General features: G+C 38.5%; 1 protein-coding gene and 1 pseudogene across 1 annotated transcript; both read left to right on the top strand.

Annotated features, from left to right (window-relative positions):
* LOC121298644 overlaps nucleotides 1-21,233 on the top strand; it is a 145,912-nt pseudogene that overhangs the window by 121,532 nt on the left and 3,147 nt on the right.
* Nucleotides 4,970-7,823, top strand: LOC121298718 (fish-egg lectin-like). Its single transcript, XM_041225924.1, has 4 exons — nucleotides 4,970-5,064; nucleotides 5,571-5,798; nucleotides 6,563-6,908; nucleotides 7,339-7,823. The coding sequence occupies exons 1-4, from the start codon at nucleotides 5,016-5,018 to the stop codon at nucleotides 7,475-7,477; spliced, it is 762 nt and encodes a 253-aa protein (XP_041081858.1). The 5' UTR covers nucleotides 4,970-5,015; the 3' UTR covers nucleotides 7,478-7,823.

Here is a 21,233-nt window from a genome sequence, read left to right as displayed (position 1 = left end):
ACGAAGCTGTTTAGTCCACATATCATCTAATGCTGGTTTACAATCTAGGGAAATTATAATAAAAAAAACAAAAAAAAAACACACACACTTGGAAGCCCCTCCCTCGAGTGCCAGTGCAGTGCAGTGTTTGGCTGTTCCTTGAATCCTCCCTCAGAAGTGGGAAATCAGACTGCTTTCAATTCGCAAATGTTATTTCATCTCGGAAAAAGTTACTATAAATGGCAATGTTCAATGTAATGTTTATGGCAAATAAAATAGTACAAAATATATGTTACAATCAGTCTTTATGGACTATTTTTTTCTCAGTGGAAAGATACATAATATAATTTTTTTCCATAAAAAGCCAGTTTATGTAATTATTTTCAATTATTTTCAATTATTTATTTTTTTGGCCATTTTATAAGCAAATAACCCACAACAGGGTGTGCGGTAAGACACTCTGTACTCGTGGAATGGAACTGTCATCACCTTTGTAGTAATTATAGTGCTGCTTGTCATGTTAGTGGCTGCAGCTTCATTGTGGTATATCAGAAGTAAAAGAGGAATCCCTGCCTGGTGTCCAAAGACAGCAACGGGGGAGCGTTCACCTAAGGATGAGCATATGAGATCTAGGAGGAATTAATTACCTTGTCCTTTAGAGGGGTGTTGAAACTCTGATTTTTAGGAGACTAGGTTTCAGGACACTCTGTGCCACAGCAGGGGAGACTTGAGGTTTGATATGGCAAAGTTGCCTCAAACTAGGTCTCCTGGAACCAGGTTTCAAACCACTGGTCCTGAAAAAGTAGCTTAGTGTTCCCTCCGCTAACACATTTAAACAAAACACTAGAAGACACTAAAGCTTAAAATGTAAATGTATGTCATTTATGTAAATCTTGACTATAATTCCTGGGCGGTGCTCTTTTCAAAATACTTACACTCTCAGTGCACTAGAGCAGACATTTTGAAAAGAGCTTTGAAACAGACTTTTCAAAGTCTTTTCTAAGTTCTAAGTGTAAAAAGTTGTCAGGATGTTTACAATGAAAAGAAAAATGACAGAAAAATGAATACAACTTAAACAGCTATAGCAACATGTGGGGACGTATAACATTATATTTCTCCCAACCCCTCTACTTACTCTTTAAACTAAGAAGGTATTTTTTTTAACAGCAAATGACGTCTCTTCGCAAAAAAGCTGGAACAAGACAGACACGATGCAGACAAGCAAGCAAGGCTGCAGCATGTCACTGAGCCTGAATGCACAAAGCTGGAGGAGCAGGTGTTACAGAGAGGACTGGAGCAGCCTGAAGCATGCTTTAAATATTACTGGTAGAAGTACAGTATGAGGCTGCAGTGCAGTATGAAGCTATATAAAGCCAGGTGACCAAACCCGTGGAGCAGGTGTAAGCAGTCTGGTTAGAAATGTGGATAATACTAGAATCGCCCTTCCTAATAAGGACCATGTGCCTACAGCTATGGCCAATAGTTTTGCATCGTCACCCTATAGAATTAACTTTGCTTCATAAAGTCGAATGAAATCTGCTGGGAAAATATTACGTTATACATATTGAATTGCATACCGCTTTGCAGTCTTCCATATGCTTGATAAAAAAATTGAAAAAGGTGACATTTTTAAATCTAACATGAAATACTGTTGTATTACCATGGCTTCTGGTAGACTTTATTATTTGTGATATCATTTTGTAATTTCTTTGCTCACATCATGTTAAATAAAAGATCAATTATCTCCATAGTGTCGTTTTTTTGTTTTTCATTTTTTAAATTATGTCTCAATACTAAGATTCTATGTGATGTAAACTTTTGGCCCTAGCTGTAGGTGTCTATCCTTTATAGCCCTGCAAAAGTCAAATTCTTATCACACATGTTACTTAAGAATAATAATTAAAAAATTAAAAGATGTATTTATTTATTAGGACCGGGTTGCGGTCAGTTAATATTCTTCTGGATGGATAGACTGAGCGGTACCTTGAGTTTGTACCCAGTGTCCCCCAGCCATTTTGTAGATAAGATTGTCCGTGTTGACGCCCCAGACTCAAGCATGGGCCCACGGTCATGTGTTTGAGGTCACCAGGGAGCAGGTAGATCGAGTAATTCTTGTTCACGTTGAACACCTGCTTGTTGCCAACGTCGATCTGCTTGAGGCGGCTGTCAATCTCACTGCAGACCAGCACTGGAAAAAAAACAAGGCTGTAAAAACACCAGACACACACAGCAAGCAAGCAAGCATGACTCAACACACACACACACACGCAGAAGCAAACAAACACAAAACCAGACGGACAGACACACACAAAAATGAGGCAAATGAACAGAAAAACAACAGACTGACACACACACACACACACACACACACACACACACACACACACACAGAAACAAAGAGACGTGCATCACCCCTTTCCCCCATACCAGCAATCCCTCTTCAATGTCGACCATAATTTTTTTGGTTAACGGCTAAAATGCATTGTGGTTGCCAGAATTAGTAATGTGCCATGATAGCATGTAAACGAAACCAAACGCCTTGGGGCGGGAAGACCCTAGAGAAACAGAACAACCCTACAATGTTATCTCTGTGTGAAATCAAATAGGGGCAGGTTAAAGCAAATGTTTGACCTGAATCCCAGTATTGGACCTCATGAAGTGTAACGAATGGAATTCAAACCCATGTAGCTGCTGAAGTCATTATAGACGGCACCCTGCACAGTGCCAGCTAAAAACACTCGGACAATTAGATAGCTAGCTACCAAAATAATTTCAGTGTGTGTGTGTTTTATCCTGCTTTTGATGTCTGTGAGTTTAATCATTTAATGTGAAAGTTTTCGATTGAACACGATTGAACTAATACATTTGTAAACGTAGATGGGGGGGGGGGGGGGGGGGGGGGGGGGGGGGGTCATTTGAAGAGGGTCTAAGCAATTAAATCAATGCATAAAATCTTAAAAGTGCTTCAGTTAATTTATTTGCTAATTATGTGGACATGAACATCTTCATATGAGTATGTCTAAGCAGTTTTCTACAAGTTACAGACCATGCTGTGGCCAGCAACTTTGTATCACCCTATAGAATTAACTCATTTGGCTTAATGAAAGTCAAATAGAATAATGCTACGGTAACATACTGAGTTATTTTGTAATTTTCCCATATAGTTAATAAAAAAAAAAAAAAACATAGTCATTTAGTAGTTTATTTGATTACATGGTGTTCAATACAATACATCATGCAAAATGTCGGTTTACAATACAGCTGAAGAAAAATTTACAGGGATGGGTGAAGGGTCCTAGTATGTATTCGTAAATGTGGAAAAGCAACATGAAAGGGATCTCTTGTTTCATACTTTGCAAATGGTTGTCAATAACTTCTTATTACTCTTGCCTGGAAATCTGTTGAGGTATTTGTTGAGTAAGACAGGAGCAACCGCTTGCGGAGCTGTCATGTTATGTGTGCCTTCAATGACAGATCAATTACACCTTAAACCTCATCACATGACAGGGTAAATTCCTTCCATTATCCCAGAAGGTAAGACACCCCGTCAGTAGACCCCAAAATAAGAAATAAGATGAGTTAACCATCCAACAATCATTTGTGTAAATCGGTATTGTAATGAGGATGAAGTAAACTCTCAGTTTTAGATTTGTATGATTGGTGTGGATATAAGAGTAAAATATTATTTCTTAATGGGATGGCCAACATGTATATGTAAATGAGACAGGCCAATGCATTGGTTAACTAATTCATTTCTATATTCTGTTTTTGTACCTATCTAAACAGATAGTCAAGACTATTAAAGTAAAGAATAGAGAGAGAGAGAGAGAGAGAGAGAGAGAGAGAGAGAGAGGAAGCACTCAATTCCAAAACTCGATAAACACAAATTTCACACTTTTTCAACTATCACTGTACATGTACTCTCTAAGAAACGTTAACATTTTCGACAACAACTATCGCTACAGACTTGCTCTAAGGGCGAAACAAAATGTCAGTTAACCAAAAACTATGAAAGTGGATATGTGGCGTTTTGGGATGGAGCTCTGCGCGCGCACACACAGGCACACACACACACGCATATATATATATATATATATATATATATATATTATATATATATATATATATATATATATATATATATATATATATATATATATATATAATATATATGAATTTATACAGCAATATATATATATGCTTTTGCTGGATATTATATTTCAGACTCCTAGAAGAATCTGATAAGTTATATTTCTACTATCTCCATAGGAACATAGCTCTTGGTGGTCTGTTAAGAAGTGATAAGTCTTGACAGGCTAAACAGCTTCTTGTTCCAAAACTCGCTTCCCAGCCTTCGCTTAGCCTCAAGGGTCGTTGTCTTGCACACCCTGAACGTTCTGCAGCAATTATAGGATTGAGACATATTTATAAAGACATTATATATATATATATATATATATATATATATATATATATATATATATATATATATATATATATATATATATATATATATATATACACACACACACACACACACACACACACACACACACACACACACACACACACACACACACACACACACACATATAATGGAGAACATTATAACTTATCATGTAATTAAAGAAACTACAAAATTATATCTCTAAAAAAAAAAGTACTGAAAGCCATAATATTAGTATTTCATGTTTAGGTTTTGAAAAGTGATGATTTTTTGTGGGAAAACTACAAAGCGGTATGTCATTTACTATGTTAACATTACATTATTCAACAGATTTCATTCGACTTTATGAAGCAACACTAATGTGTTTGAATTCCATTCGTTACACTTCATGAGGTCCAATACTGGGATTCAGGTCAAATATTTGCTTTAACCGGTCCTTTTTGATTTCACACAGAGATAACATTGTAGGGTTGTCCTGTTTCTCTAGGGTCTTCCCGCCCCAGGGCATTTGGTTTTGTATATTAACCATTCTCCTAGCTTTATTGCAACACACCAAGTCTTGCTTGCTGAGATTCCTCTGACTGCAACCATGAGAGCTTCTCTACTCGTCCTGGCTCTGTTTGTGGGCTCCAGCCTGGGTAAGTTAGAGGGACTGCGGGTGGAAGGGGGTAGGGTTTGTGATAAAGGTAAATGCTGAAACTCTTTCATGCAAACAATCATCCATAGAGACCACCCAGGTAGAGAAAGCAGTTTGATATGTTGTGTCAGTCACTACGTTTACTTCACTGACTAAGTAAAATTTTAGTTACATGCATTGTATTTATTATCTTGGGAAGCGTTTACATGCTATCACGGCACATTACTAATTCTGGCAACCACAATGCATTTTAGCCGTTAACCAAAAAATAATGGTCGACATTGAAGAGGGATTTCTGGTATTGGGGAAAGGGGTGATGCATGTCTCTTTGTTTCTGTGTGTGTGTGTGTGTGTGTGTGCGCGTCCATCTGTTGTTTTGCGTTTGTTTGCCTCTGTGTCTGTCTGTCTGTGTGTTTGTTTGCTTCTGTGTGTGTGTGTGTGTGTGTGTGTGTTGTCGTGTTTGCTTGCTGTGTGCGTCTGGTGTTTATACAGCCTTGTGTTTTCCAGCGCTGACCTGCAATGAGATTGATGGCCACCTCAAGCAGATCGACGTTGGCAATGGGCAGGTGTTTGGTGTGAACAGCGGAAACTTGATCTACACTCGTTATGGAAACGCCTGGGTGCAGCTCCCAGGTGCCCTCAAACACGTGACCGTGGGGCCCGCTGGAGTCTGGGGGGTCAACACGAACAATTTCATCTACAAGATGGTTGGAGGAAACTGGATACAAACTCAAGGTACCGCTCAGTATATCCAACCAGAAGAATATTAACTGACAGCAAACCGGTCCTAATAAATAAATACGTCTTTTTAAAATTATTATTCTTAAGTAACATGTGTGATAAGAATTTGACTTTTGCAGGGCTATAAAGGATACACACCTACAGCTAGGGCCAAAAGTTTACATCACATAGAATCTTAGGATTGAAACTTAATTTAAAAAAAAAAAAAAGAAAAAAATGATAATATGAACATAATTGATCTCTTATTTAACATCATGTAATCAAGGAAATTACAAAACGATGTCGTAAATAAAGTCTACCAGAGGTCATAATGGTAGTACTGTCGTATTTCATGTTAGATTTCAAAATGTCACCTTTTTCAATTTTTTTCAATTTTTTTATCAAGCATATGGAAGACTGCAAAGCGGTATGCAATTCAATATGTATAACGTAATATTTTCCCAGCAGATTTCATTCGACTTTATGAAGCAAAGTTAATTCTATAGGGTGATGAAGCAAAACTATTGGCCATAGCTGTAGGCACAAGGTCCTTATTAGGAAGGGCGATTCTAGTATTATCCACATTTCTAACCAGACTGCTTACACCTGCTCCACAGGTTTGGTCACCTGGCTTTATATAGCTTCATACTGCACTGCAGCCTCATACTATACTTCTAACAGGTTTTACAGTGGAATATTTAAAGCAGGCTTCAGGCTGCCTCTCTGTAATACCGGCTCCTCCCCTCCCTCCCATCCTCACTCTGGTACGTTCCTCACAGGTCTACTGAAGCAAATTGACGCGGGAGGCAACCAATTCGTCGCTGGAGTCAACATGATTGACAACATCTTCTGCCTGAATCGCAATCCCACAGTGGCCACGAGGGGCGGCGAGTCCTCCCTTCCATGGAACTTGCTTCCCGGGGCTCTCAAGTACTACTCCTGTGGCCCCTACAGCTGCTGGGGGGTGAACTCTGCCAACCAGATCTACCTAAAGAATGGGGTGACCCCGGACGCCTGCGTGGGCAACACGGCGTGGCAGCAGATCCCTGGAGCGCTCTCCATGATCGAGGTGTCCACCGATGGCAGCGTGTACGGGGTCAACTCCGCCAAGGACGTGTACCGCAGGTGAGTGCGCTGGCTCCTTAAATAAAACCAGCTTTGTGCATTCAGGCTCAGTGATATGCTGCAGTCTCGCTTGCTTGTTTGCATCGTGTCTGTCTTGTTCTAGCTTTTTTGCGAAGAGTTGTCATTTGCTGTTAAAAAACCTTCTTAGTTTAAAAAGTAAGTAGTGGGATTGGGAAAAATATAGCGTTGCACGTCCCCGCATGTGGCTACAACTGTTTAAATAATGCACCTGTCATTTTTCCATTCTTTGTAAACATCCTGACAACTTTTTACACATAGAACTTTAAAGTCTGTTTCAAAGCTCTTTTCAAAACGTGCGCTCTAGTGCACTGATAGTGTAAATATTTTGAAAAGAGCGCTGCCCAGGAATTATATTTTAGCAAAAGAAACAAACACTAGTACAAGATTTTTATATTTTTTCTTTTTTCAGGGATGGGGTCAGCATTGGTAATCCTGCCGGCACTGGCTGGACCCTTCTGAGCCAGTGCGGGAAAAGCAAGCATGTGTCATATGACCTGGGTGTGCTCTGGGTGATCAGCCAAGATGAAAAGATCTTGACCTGCAGCTAAAACTCCCCGATAGCCAAACAAACAGAAGCCGTCCTTCCGGAACTCAGAATTACACCCACTTACTGTATAGTTTGCAGGAAGTATTTGGATTTACTGTAAATTATACTGAATATATTAAGTTTGCATTGTAACATTGTACTGCCCTGTAACACCTGTAAGTCACCCTGGGTAAAGAATGTTTTACCATTTGCAAACACAGCTACATTTTTACAAATCTCTTATTGCTTTGCTTATAGTTATTTTGTTTGATAGTCTTCTGGGATTTTTTATGCCTGGTATTGATTATATTGTTCTCTCTATGGAACATCATCCTTTTGAGTTTCTTTTAAGCTTCTTCCTGTCCAAGCACAACAATCTTTTAGAAATAAAGCATTAAAAAAACAACTGTGTGGTCTACCGTATGTTTCCTTGGTGCTAGTGGGTTTATGCGAATGATTTAATCATTTACTCGGGAGAAAAGGGTCCCCCCCAAAGAGAATGGATGGGTGTTCTTGCATGCTTCTATCCTTGGAGCGTTACCATAAATCTAGGGGCATGGCTCAGACCATTACTCTGGTCCGATTGGCTACCCAAGAATGTATAAACCAAGCCCACCCATCACTGAAGCTTCTGAAAGGCTCCGCATCCCCCCCCCCCCCCCACAACTGCCTCATTTGCAACTGTATCTATTTGTTGATTGAGACTGAGGCCTCGTTTACAAGGGGGTCTGTGGGAAGTGATTCATTTCATTGCTTGCTCTTGCTTTTGAATTATCAAGAAGGTGAAACAGAATCAGCAAGTCAGTCAGGACATCAAGGTAAAAAGAAGCGACTTTGTTTAGAAATTAACAGTTTACACGGTCACGTGAACAGAAATAAAAACCTAAAAATTCAAGACCTAGTTCTTTCTGTTTCAAAATGCTGTATCTGCGTCTTTCTAGTGCCAAATTTCTCAGCAGTTTTTCTGGCACTTACTGCCTTTACAAGTTTAATAACTTTAATTCTGTCATCTAGGGAGGACCTTTTGTTTCTCCATGTTTTCTCTCTTCCTTTACAAGAGAGCGCTGTTTTTTTTATTGATTACAGATAAAAGACAACCGCTAAAATGGTTACCGTTTTCCTTTGAATTTAGGACGTATCATTTAAAACCATATTTTTCTTCTAATAGCCCCATGTAAGGGTGCTCAATACAGGTTTGAGTCCGTTGCTGGGAAAGAGAATTGTGGTCGCCAGTCGCGTTAGACCGGTGGTCGCTTAATACCATTAAATTAATGCACAAATATCATTGGAAAGAATTTAAATTGGTCATTTAGACAAGGTGGTCGCTAAACAAAGGTGGTCGCATGACTAGATTTGATTGTGTGTATGTGTGTATGTATGTATGTATGGCCAATTAGGGCCCTGTAAAAATTGATTTTAGCCAACTACGCCCCTTGGGGGTGAGTTCAAACCCAGAAAAAGTTATTTCTATAAAATATACCTCAAGTCCTTATTCAATCTGGTTGGGGTCACATTATTCTCTCAGTAACAAAACCAAAAAAAAACAAGACAAAAACTTTCATTAAACAGGTAAAACCCAGACTTTATTTCAGTCGTATTGGTACCAGCAAACTATTATTTCCCTCTACACCCCCTCTTGCCCCCTCTGCTCCTCCACCACCAGCAGATTAACTGTACCCCCCCCCCCCCCCCCCCCCCGCCCTCTGCTTCCAGAGCCCGCTCCTTCTCTTGCCCCTTTGATAGCCATAAATCAAATATAAATTTTACATGAGATCATAATGGGTAAAATTGAAAATGGAGATATTGCTTTTTTGTGTTGCCAGTTGCCGCAATTATATGCTGAACACCTCCGAGGTATTATCATGCCTATTGACTGCTCATGAATATTCATGAGAGCCAGCAATTTCTGATAGCACTGTCTGGGGCGATAAAGAGCTATGTCAAGCAAATTGAAAACATCGATCGTAGAAATAATAACGCATATGTGTTAGGGAGGGTGTCTCTGAATAAATCCAGATGACTCTTGCTAAAAAAATACAATTATTTTCAAAAGAGAAAGCTTGGAATAGGTAATGAGGGTTAGGGTTAGGGTTAGGGTTGGATTCCCAGGATGCACCGTTTCGAGCACAGCACAGTCGACTGAGCCAACATGCAGACCGACCGATTTTCTGATTGCAGAAGACTATAGTTTTGTTTTGTTTTTGTTTTTTGATTTTTTTTCACGGTTCCCATACAGCTCCATCATAACTAGACTGGTAAATAAATTATGCAAAGACTAATTTCAGTAACCCCAACAGCTGCTTTTATTATGAATCTGTTTAAACAATTAAATTATGTTAATTCGTTTTATATAGAGGATATTCTATGCCAAAATTATAAATACATAAATACATGCATCAATAAATACATGTTGAAATAAATAAATTAATTAATAAATACAGGAATAAATAAATACATATATAAATAAATAAATACAGAAATATTGAAATAAATAAATACATTGACATGTATTTATTTATTCCTGTATTTATTTATTTATAATTTCGGCATGGAATATCGTCCATAGTCTTACTAGTCTCGTTTGAAAATTAAACGCAAAAGCATAATTGTAGCGGTATAGTTAATATAGTAAAGGTCAAGGATGAGAAATGTGGTAGAATTTTGTGTTTTGGAGTGTGTTAAGGTGGAATTATTTTGTACCCTCTAGCGACCTCTAGTGGCTACTACAGCCAACTGAACTAAAAGGTAATACGCAGTAATGTTTTCACCTATATTTCATAAATAAATTCGCAATTTCTGTATTTTCCTCACTTTATGAGCAAACATTTGGCAGAATGTTCTATTTCTGAGTGTGTGCGTTAAGTGATCTGTACCCTGTCACTTTTGCATTGTAACCATGTACTGTTTGAAATCACTGTTCATAAAAAGTTCACTTACAGCCATATTTTCAATACCATGCTTTTATAATACTTTTAATTGTACTGTAATTGATATTTTATTCCAGTGTTACTGAAACTTCCATACAAACTGACAGCATGCATTTGACCTGGACTCCTAGTAAGTATTACTGACAAAACTATGTATTTATTTATTGCTAATCCCTTGACATTTGTATTAGTTAAATGGCTGTATTATAATATATACACATGTAACTATTCCAAAATTGAAACGGATATATTAGATAACTGAATTGAGTAATATTTTGAATGGTTAAATAAATTATGTAAGCTTTTCCAACAGTTAAAATCCTACAGTATTGTAAGCCTATTACAAGAAATTCTATATCCCTTCAATAGTAAAGCCATCGCTGCTATTCAGGGCAGATTGTGTCAGTCTCTTGAATGGCCTTAACAGCTGTATTTAAATACATGTTTTTGTTTGTTTTTTTCAGCAGCTACTAAACAGAGCCCTGTGTGATGCCGTGGACAGCGTGAAGATGGAATCTGTCCAGATTAAAGAGGAGTTCCCTGAACTTGAACTTGTCCCCATTACAGAGTTCATAGCTTCTCTCCCCATTAAACAGGAGCGCTGTGAGATGCAGTGTGACAGCAGTCAGCCAGAGGTCTCTGAGATTAAAGCTGAGCACAGTGAATTGGAGATCCCCCAGACAGAAGAACCCCTTCCTTTTAAAGAAGAGGTGCTGGAAGTTGTCCGTATTAAATGGGAGCCCCCTGAAGTAGAGCTTGACCACATGGAACCAGGGAAGGAAGAATCCGAGGACTTCAAACCAAACACCCCTGAGCTGGAGCCCGCACGACTGCGGGAGTGTAGCGTGGTGCTGGAGAGAATGTGCGTGAGAGAGCCAGGTTTTACCAACCGCACACAAGACAGTGGAAAGGAAGACAGGCAGTCATAGTCCGAGTGCAGTCTAGCAGGTGAGTGACTTGGAGTAGCTGTGACATTGTCATTCTAGATTGTGAGATAGCCACAGTGCGGTTGAGAGAGAGGGAGCATGTAGGGTTAGATTATTTTAAAACCTGTCCAATCCTACATAGCTTGGAACTGGAAAATCGTGCCAGATTACAGAGTTACTGTTGAAAATCTAATACTGTACCTAAAAAAGGTAAAGTGACAAAAGTATTGGAGCACTTAAAAAAACAGCTTTATTACTGTTCATGCACAGTGTAATAAACACAGTAATGCTTCAGCAAACATTGAACATCACAATGGCTCAACATGAGATGCTCTTTTTTTAAAACTTAACTACTGCTTTGCATCCTTTGATTTTGTAATTAATTCACAAGGGTAAAGTAAGACCTTTCTTTCCTCTGGAACGTTTTTCAACTTTAGTATAGCGTTACATGTAATGGCTTTGATATGTTTTGAAAATAGATCGAATGTCCGGAAATGAGAATTCCATGTTTGCACTGGCACTGGTTTATGTGCACCATCTTACTTTTTGTATTTATCAGATTAGGCAGAAGGGGCTTGAAATTCCTGCTGGATTCCAGAATAGCCAGTTAAGTATTGTAAAGTGTTCTGTGTACAAAATATGAATATCGTTGTAAAGTTGTGTCAGAAAAGGAAAGTGCATTTCAGGGGTTGCAGTTTAAGGTTTGATGGTATTACAAAAATGTTCTCTGTTCTCAGTTTAACTGTCAGCAGCATAGGCCTGAGAGAACAATGGCTAGCCAGCATATCTAAAGAAATGCGAGATTGCTAAAGGTGACTCCACTGTTCCGCACCTAGGGAAACAGATAGGTAATTACAGAAACTGTCAGCTGTGTTCTGAGGAAATAGTGAAGCACTGTAAAAGTTGTAAGCTGGAAAAACCGAGAAATGAAACCACATACTGAGAGGCTATATAAGAAGAGAGCTAGGAATAGGTTTGTGATCAATGGTAGAAGATCCATGGATTTCAGTGTGCTCTTTCCCAGAGGACAAGGTAATTGATCACTGTCTTTCACTGTACTAGATTGCTGATGCATTACAGTCTGTGTAACTGTATGAAAATAAACTGCTTGTGTTTTCTCTCTGTATACTGGAGCCCTGTAACTGTTCGGATTAAAATTCTTTACATTTGACTAATTGCATTTTATCCCAGGAATTCTAATAATTGTAAATTAAAATAATGTAATTAACAAAACCCATAAACCCAAAATGTGTAACAACTAACATAATGCTATTGCACATTATTGCAAATCTCTAATGTAGTGGGATGTCTATCTGTACAAAAGTTCAAGAAGATGATTACGAACTGAGAGAGGGAGGGAGCAGTTCCAGTCTCCAAGCAGATCACTGACAGCTGTTCTGACTGGATATTGTTTTTCCTGATGTGGTTTACACTGCAGTTCTGTGTATGCATCTGTACATACGCCTACCCCAATATAGAAAAAAGTGCCATGATGAAAAAGATATAATTGCAGTGTTTGATAGGGGAACTAGACGTGAAACCTTGCAGGAGAATTTCAAGGTTAGATTTTGATTCCAGGGCTTCGATTCGCTAGTATCAGTCTGACTGCTTTTACACACAAAGTAAAGGCTTTAAGTTTAACTTTGCCTTTTTAAGCTTGTGTAACCCAGTGCAAGCCCACACATCTGAAATTCACATGCTTTAATCCACTCCACCACCTTGCCGCGTGCCCTAAGCCTACAAGCAGTCCATCTTATTTTCTTTCCTGTTCATATTTTCCAGATGCCAGTCCAGCAGCTAAAGTGAGGGCAGGTGGTGTAGAACATCCTGACTCTGGGAAAGTTTTCACCCAGTTAGGGAATTTGAAAATGCACCAGCGAGTTCCCGCAAGACAAAAACCTTTCTGCTGCTCTGACTGTGGGAAGAGTTTCAGTCGGTTAGGAAACCTGAAAGGACACCAGCGAATTCACACAGGAGAGAAACCGTATTGTTGCTGTGACTGTGGGAAGAGTTTCAGTGATTTAGGAAGCCTGAAAGCACACCAGCGAATTCACACAGGAGAGAAACCATATCGCTGCTTTGCGTGTGGGGAGAGGTTCCGTATTTCGTCACACCTTAAAGGCCACCAGCGAATTCACACAGGAGAGAAACCGTATCGCTGCTTTGACTGTGGGAAGAGTTTCAGTGATTCAACAAAGCTGAAAAGACACCAGGGAATGCACACAGGAGAGAAACCGTAATGCCCATATTCCAATGGGACTTTTCATTCGTTAGGAAAGCATTTGAATCTTGCATTGTCAGTCCCTGTGTTGTTGTTATTATTATTATTATTTTTTTTTTTGTATGTCACTTTTTAAGAGCATGCATTTTAAATGTTAAAAATTAACTTCAACTGCTCATGTCAGAAAGTGGGCGGTGACACGGACATGTCACAAGAGGATTCTCTGCTGTCAGTTTAACTCGGGCTGTCAGTGCAGTCAGTGCCTGGGAGCGGGAATGTGCAGAAAGGAAACTCACCTGCAACTCTCTTGATGGACGAGTCAGGATTAATCCATAACACGGTGTGGTAAGTGAGTTCCGGGTTTTCATATTTAAACTTAATTTGAAAATAAATAAATTGATGGGAATGGGAACAAGTATCCTGACCCTGGTATGCAGCATCCCGGAGACAAGACTGCACCATCCCTACTTGGAAACCACCTGGAGGATTTGTCTTGTAAATTCATCACAATTGTAGAACTAGTGGTAGTGTCCCACAGCTTTGCTTACTACTAGTGCTACATTCAGTATCATATATTCTTATTTACTGAATTCACTGAACACAATGTGTGTATTAATAAAGAAAAGGGGGGGTTGTGCTTTATCCACTGCTGGCAAGTCTCTGTGCTGTTTTTACATAAAATTCCTCCTCATATCAATCAGAATGAGAATTCTGTGTTCGATGTTCAGTAAATGCCACTGATGTTTCAAATGAAAGGTTTCACTAAACAGTGACAAGGGGGGCAGTGGAAAATTGATTTGAATACTTTGTCATTTTTGAGAAAAGAAAACCCTTAATGGTACAACACCAATAACAACATTAGCACTTAATCAAGTATGTGAGCAGCATGCTTCCCTTGCAACTGGTGTGAATACTGAACGGGTCTCTGAACCAGTAGAACTACACCGCGCACACCCCCAGTGTGTGCATGTCTTATACCTGAGCACACACACGGGCCTCCTGGGATGAACCATCCCAGTAATAAATTGTGCTGAACAAAGTGCTTCCCAAGTTCTATCACCATTGGATTACCAGTTCTGTAGATATTTGCAGAAATGTAACTGGAATGTGTGCAGACTGCTCTACTGGGACAATTAACCTTCGTAGTTGCTTGCTAATAGTTTTAGTACATTTATAGTTTTTCTATTACTTGAAAATGGCAATGTTCTTGATCAATAAGCCCCAGTATCTTGTCTTTTGCTCATATTTATTAAATGCTCCAATACACCGATTTAATCAATAATCAATTACCAAACCATGTTACGAAATATCTTTTTTTTTTTTTATTGAAAGACATTATACCTTTGTTTATATAATAAACACAAGTCCCAGTATTTCTATTTGTGTGCCCTTCTGTTTTAAAAGCAGGACGTGTTGATTCATGTCTCCTTGTGCTGGGATCGGCTCAGATTCACACTTTAACAAAAATGTTCCTGCAGGCTGTGTCTTTCCGTGCTCAGCACTCTGCTGCAGGATCCCTGTGAGAAGGAACTCTACATTCACCACAGTTGGCAGCGTCTTCCACACAGGCGATCACCGCTGTCCTGTCCTGCAAAGCAGGAACACAAACACACACACACACACAGGGTGATCTTTTCAATTAACACTGTTTACTTCAGTCAGATTAGAGCTTTGACTGAAGTTCTAAATATAAAGGTTTCTCTCCATGTAAAGACCTCTGTAGTCAAAACTATGACACTGATTAGACCTTGTTTAAATAAAAAAAGGAAAACTTTTTTTTTTTTTTTGTGTGAAGGGTAATTCCCCCCTGTGCTCAGGTATTACCATTTGTTTGGCCACATTTCTCTCTCTCTCTCTGTCTCTCTCTCTCTCTCTCTCTCTCTCTCTCTCTCTCTGTGTGTGTGTGTGTGTGTGTGTGTATATATATGTATATATATATATATATATATATATATATATAATTACAAAAAAATTAACATCACATGAAATGATCTATAATTTGTAATTTTAAAAGAAATACAATTAGATAATATGCAATACAGAAGAACAAAAGCAAATAAATTTATATTTTAATAAAAACAACACCAGGATGACCGAAGGTTTAAATAGAAAGGAATAGTATATTGTTACATTATTAACTGTGTATTAAATCTCGTCACAAACGCATTAATTAATTTGATACCATGGTATCAAAAGCCTATAAGTACCTCCACTATTGTAATAAAACAATACGTTTTATATTTAGTAAACTGCTAGTCAGCTCAGTTTAAGTTTGTATAACCTAAATTCCAGATGGGTTAGATGTTTAACAATATTAAAGTTTAAACATTTAAAAAATCGAATTCACCCTTTTGAAAAACGTTGTGGTATATAGCAAGGTAACATCATGGTATATTGAAATCGTGGTAAAGCTCAGAAAAATAATAAAATAACATTAAAACCCTGCCTGTACACACGATGAAGACTGCGTGCCTTTAAAGGAAGCGCAGAAGCTGAAGTTAACGTCTCTGCCACCAACAGTTCTGCAGGAAACAGCGGTGTAGAGGACGGATGGTGAGGTCTTGTCACTTGACCACAATAACTGTTTCACTGGTTCTCCATCTAAGGCTGTATGTCACCGGAGAGGATGTAGTGAATGCACGCCCACCTCCAGAAATGCATAGACGAACCAATGCAGAGCCACAGGGTTGAGGTGTGTGTGTGTGTATATATATATATATATATATATATATATATATATATATATATATATGTTTCACCCCTTACAAATTGGTCTGAAATGGTGGATGCCAAGATTCATGTTGCAGAAACACGTTTTTCACCCAATCAATAATTTGCAAATTTTTACAGTGCTCCATTAACTGAATAGAAAGATTTATCTGCGCTCTCTGTATCCAGTAACCCGTTGCGCGCAGTGACGGAAGTTCCCATATTCATTCAGCGGAGTTGAGTGTCTTTACAGGAGTCAAAAACAACAACAACAAACGTCAGAAGTTAACAAATAGACGGAGACACGCTTTAGACAACAAGTAAGTGATACATGTTTGTATTTAGTTCAGTTGTTTGCGACGCACAGGTGTGGCCGATTCAGACTTTGTTTGCAAAGTGAACAAGGCACAGTGGTCATCAAAAATACGACCGATTCAATTTTCTTTCTGACCTGCGACAAAAAAAAAATACCCTAACGGGACAAAACTCCAATGCCTGCTCTTATATTATTATCCACAGATCTTTCACCACGGTAAGTGCTTTTTGTACAAATCTTTACAATGTAGTTGTATTGCCGTGTTTAGTGTCTGTTTAATGCGTTTATACCACCTTAAGTGGAACAAGCTGTAAGGAATGACAGCCAGATTTATTTTGCTAGTGTATTTTGCTCTTGCTGTAAACGGTAGTGTATTTACATATTGCTTCTGCATTATAACCATGTACTGCCCAGTAACACGTCGTTTAAACTGAAAACGGCAATAACCAAGAAACCCTTAAAAATAATAGATAAATCGCCCAGTTGCAGCTTAATAAGCAAACAAAGCCTTTCTAAATAGTTATACATGTAACTAATTAAGCCTTACTTGGATCGTTTTGAGTTGTGTAAATTACTGTAACCAGCGCTGCAACTAAATGCTGTGTGTATTTCTTTTATGGGTACATTTCTGTATTATGGTACATTTCTGTTTATAGATCGATATATCTATCTCTCTCTCTCTCTCTCTCTCTCTCTCTCTCTCTCTCTCTCTCTCTCTCTCTCTCTCTCTCTATATATATATATATATATATATATATATATATATATATATATATATATATATATATATATATATATATATTATATATGAAGATAAATATGTGTTTATACACTTTGGCAAGTTTAAACTCACTTATTAAAAAGTTCACTTACAGGCATTTTCAGTAACATGCTTTGATAATACTTTGCATTGTACTGTAATTGAAATTTTATTTCAATGTTACTGTAACTTCTATACAAACCGACAACATGCAAGCGGCTTAGATTTGTATTAGTTAGTTGACTGTATACGTAATATAGACATGTAACTATTACAAAATATTAGAACAGCTTGCACAAAAGGGAACTAAAGTGAATAATATTTAGATTGGTAAATAAATCATGTAAACTTTTCCAACAGTTAAAATCCTACAGTATTGTAAGCCTATTACAAGAAATTCTATATCCCTTCAATAGTAAAGCCATCGCTGCTATTCAGGGCAGATTGTGTCGGTCTCTTGAATGGCCTTAACAGATGTATTTAAATACATGTTTTTGTTTGTTTTTTTCAGCAGCTACTAAACAGAGCCCTGTGTGATGCCGTGGACAGCGTGAAGATGGAATCTGTCCAGATTAAAGAGGAGTTCCCTGAACTTGAACTTGTCCCCATTACAGAGTTCATAGCTTCTCTCCCCATTAAACAGGAGCTCTGTGAGATGCAGTGTGACAGCAGTCAGCCAGAGGTCTCTGAGGTTAAAGCTGAGCACAGTGAATTGGAGATCCCCCAGACAGAAGAACCCCTTCCTTTTAAAGAAGAGGTGCTGGAAGTTGTCCGTATTAAATGGGAGCCCCCTGAAGTAGAGCTTGACCACATGGAACCAGGGAAGGAAGAATCCGAGGACTTCAAAACAAACACCCCTGAGCTGGAGCCCGCACGACTGCGGGAGTGTAGCGTGGTGCTGGAGAGAATGTGCGTGAGAGAGCCAGGTTCTACCAACCGCACACAAGACAGTGGAAAGAGAAACAGGCATTCATATTCCGAGTGCAGTCTAGCAGGTGAGTGACTCAGAGTAGCTGTGATAGTGTGTGGCAGGGTACAAGAAAGGATTAATTCCCTTCCCTACCAAAGTAGTTCACATGCAGACTGTGCTTGGGCCCAACTGAGTAATTAACAGGAGGGGTGCACTAATAATCGGTAGCCTATCAGGGGAAAAAAACGCTATCGTCAGTTTTTGTTATTTTATCCGATAATGTACACCAGTATTCATGCTTGAATTTCTTCTTGCACAGAATGTATTGTTTGGTCAGGCGTGCTTACTCATGACGTAAGAACACGAGATATGCGTGTGTAACATTGATCACCTTGCAGTAAATATGTCTCAAAAGAACAGTGTTTGGATTTTTTTTTTAATATATGAAGACAGCAGTAGGGTAGCGAGTTGTGTGCAGCAGAACAGACTTCATGCAATATTAAATCCAACAGTGAACTATGAGTAAAATATTATTCTACTAGTGCTTTATTGTTCAGCAGTGTATGTTTAAAATAAGAATTTAACTGAAGTTGCTGTAGGCTTGTCATAAAGACGGCCGAGTGGGTGATGCAGAACCAGGAAAGAATGAACACAAAGACAGGACAGATGAATTGAAATGATGGGGACGCTTGCTTGCGCAGGTTTATTGTAAATAAAAGGTTTAACAAACACGAAAACACAGGACACGGCACTTCACACCAAAATAAATATACAAACAAAAACAGACTAACACTTAACAAAACGGTGAGCAGATCGACAGACTAACAAACACGGTGAGTTTAAACAAACAAGTATTTTTTTTACTCTTTTTGGTTTCTCCTCCTCCTCCTCTCTCCCGTTCTCCACTCACCGAACACCCAACGCCGAGTGAGTAAAACATGCATCTATATATACTGTTGTGCTGGGATTCAATTACTAATTAATTATTCACTTGAATCCCAGCACGTGAATTAATTATGTGCAATCTCGTGCTCACATATTAACTACTTTAAATGCATGTGAAGTACAATCCCGTGCCTAAATACAATTATACATTTCTAAACACACGTGAAACACAGACCCGTTTATATCCCGTGTACCAATGACTATACACCAACATTTAACACACAACACGCAACATATAACACTTAATATACACAGGGGCGGGCACTTTGTCACAAGGCTACATTTCTTTTCTACTACAGTATAGGCTGAAGTTATAATACGCAATGTTTGACTGTAAAAGTTAATGTCACATTACATATTTTTTTTTTTTTTCTACAGAAGTGTTTTTACTACTGCAAATGCAAAATGTTATTTTTGTGTGACTGTGTTGAAAAACAAATGTATTGCTGTCAAGCAAACAATATCATTACTCTTTGTATTCACTTTCTGCAGTAAATGCAACATCTGTCCATTTTTGTCATAAATACATCAATTAAACAACATCTGTTAATTTAAAATTAACAGTTTCAATGTAGGCCCTGTGCCTTTTTCTAGTAGTTTACAGTAGCTTACTTGTACTGTCTATTATTGTCGGTATGGACCGATATAGATAACCATAGGCTATCTATCAGCCAAGAAAATCTTTATTGGTGCACCCCTAATTAACAGTGCATATTTTACCTAAGCACTACAACTGCTATAGGTACCCCTCTAGTGCTTTGGTATACCCTGGTCCATGCACGGCAGGTGCCATATAGCGTTGTTACATATAATGATTTGGTTTAAAACAATCTTCAAATTCCAGGCTAGCGAACGAACCTAAAGCCGTATCCACACTGGACGTGAGCGATGCGAGCAAATCATTTAGAAGTCACTGCAGTCATATGGGAGTATCCACACCAGCAGAGAGTGATGTCTCTTTGAGAAAAATTCACGTAGCTAAAATAGAACCAGTTTTATTTATTTTTTTATCATTGCGTGACTGGAATGAAACTGACCAATCAGAATCAAGGTTAACATCCTTGACACGTCAAACACACGCCTCCAGCACACGTCACGCCTCAAAACAAGTCACGCCTCCAAACAAGTTAATTGTGGATGACGAAAACGTAATTTATAAGGTGCAGCCATATCCATTATTATATGATTGCAAACTGAATGACTGCAAAGACATCCAGAAGAAAGTCAATGCCTGGGTGAACATCGCAGCGGTTGTTGGTGTCTCCGGTGAGTAGGGTACAGTGATTTGTATGTAGCACCAGTAGTCATGGCTTGCAGGTGGTGCATGTAGCAGCACAGAGACATTTTCTTTCTGAGTTATGCAAGTTGCATAAAAATAGGTTTGTTAATAAGCAAAAATAAACCGGACCATACATGCAGTCTACATATCCAGCAACTAAATGAATTGCATTGGCACCTGCTCTGGTTGTTTACAATAAGTGCACTGTTTCCACCTGTTTTTGCAATTCTTACACAAGCTCTGTTGGCTCTTAACTGTACTTGTCTTAATTGGTACTTGCTCTTATTATACTGTAATAACTTGCTTGCCTGCACTGCAACTAAAAGAAATTGCATTCTGCATAAGATATTGATTGTAATGTTTTTTTTTTTTTTAATATATTTTACAATTTTATGTCTCTTATACAAAGCTAAAATATGTGCAAGAAAAAAAGAGTTGCATTCTGTGGTCTGTATCTCTCTCTCTTTGTAGAAACCAGACACCTGCATCCTGTCACAGACTCAGAAGTCACAAATAGTTTTGGCTGTCTGCCCTGACATTTTAACAGGTGTCTGGTTTAGATACACAGATAGATGGAAGAAGTTTGCATGTGTGGGCAAGGTGTGAAGGTAGACAACCACAAAGACTAGTTTCAACTGGCTTCAACAGCAATTTTAGTAGGTTAATTTGGTTCATTTAATTAAGAGATATTGCATGTCTGTTATATCGTTGTAGGCAGATTCCACCCCTTAACAGGAGGTGTGTTAAAGGCATTGAGTTAACAGGGCATTAACTATAATAACTGG

This window comes from Polyodon spathula, chromosome 24, assembly GCF_017654505.1.
Source record: "Polyodon spathula isolate WHYD16114869_AA chromosome 24, ASM1765450v1, whole genome shotgun sequence".
In the NCBI taxonomy this organism is placed as follows: Eukaryota; Metazoa; Chordata; class Actinopteri; order Acipenseriformes; family Polyodontidae; genus Polyodon; species Polyodon spathula.
This window is presented reverse-complemented; position numbering and strand designations above follow the sequence as displayed.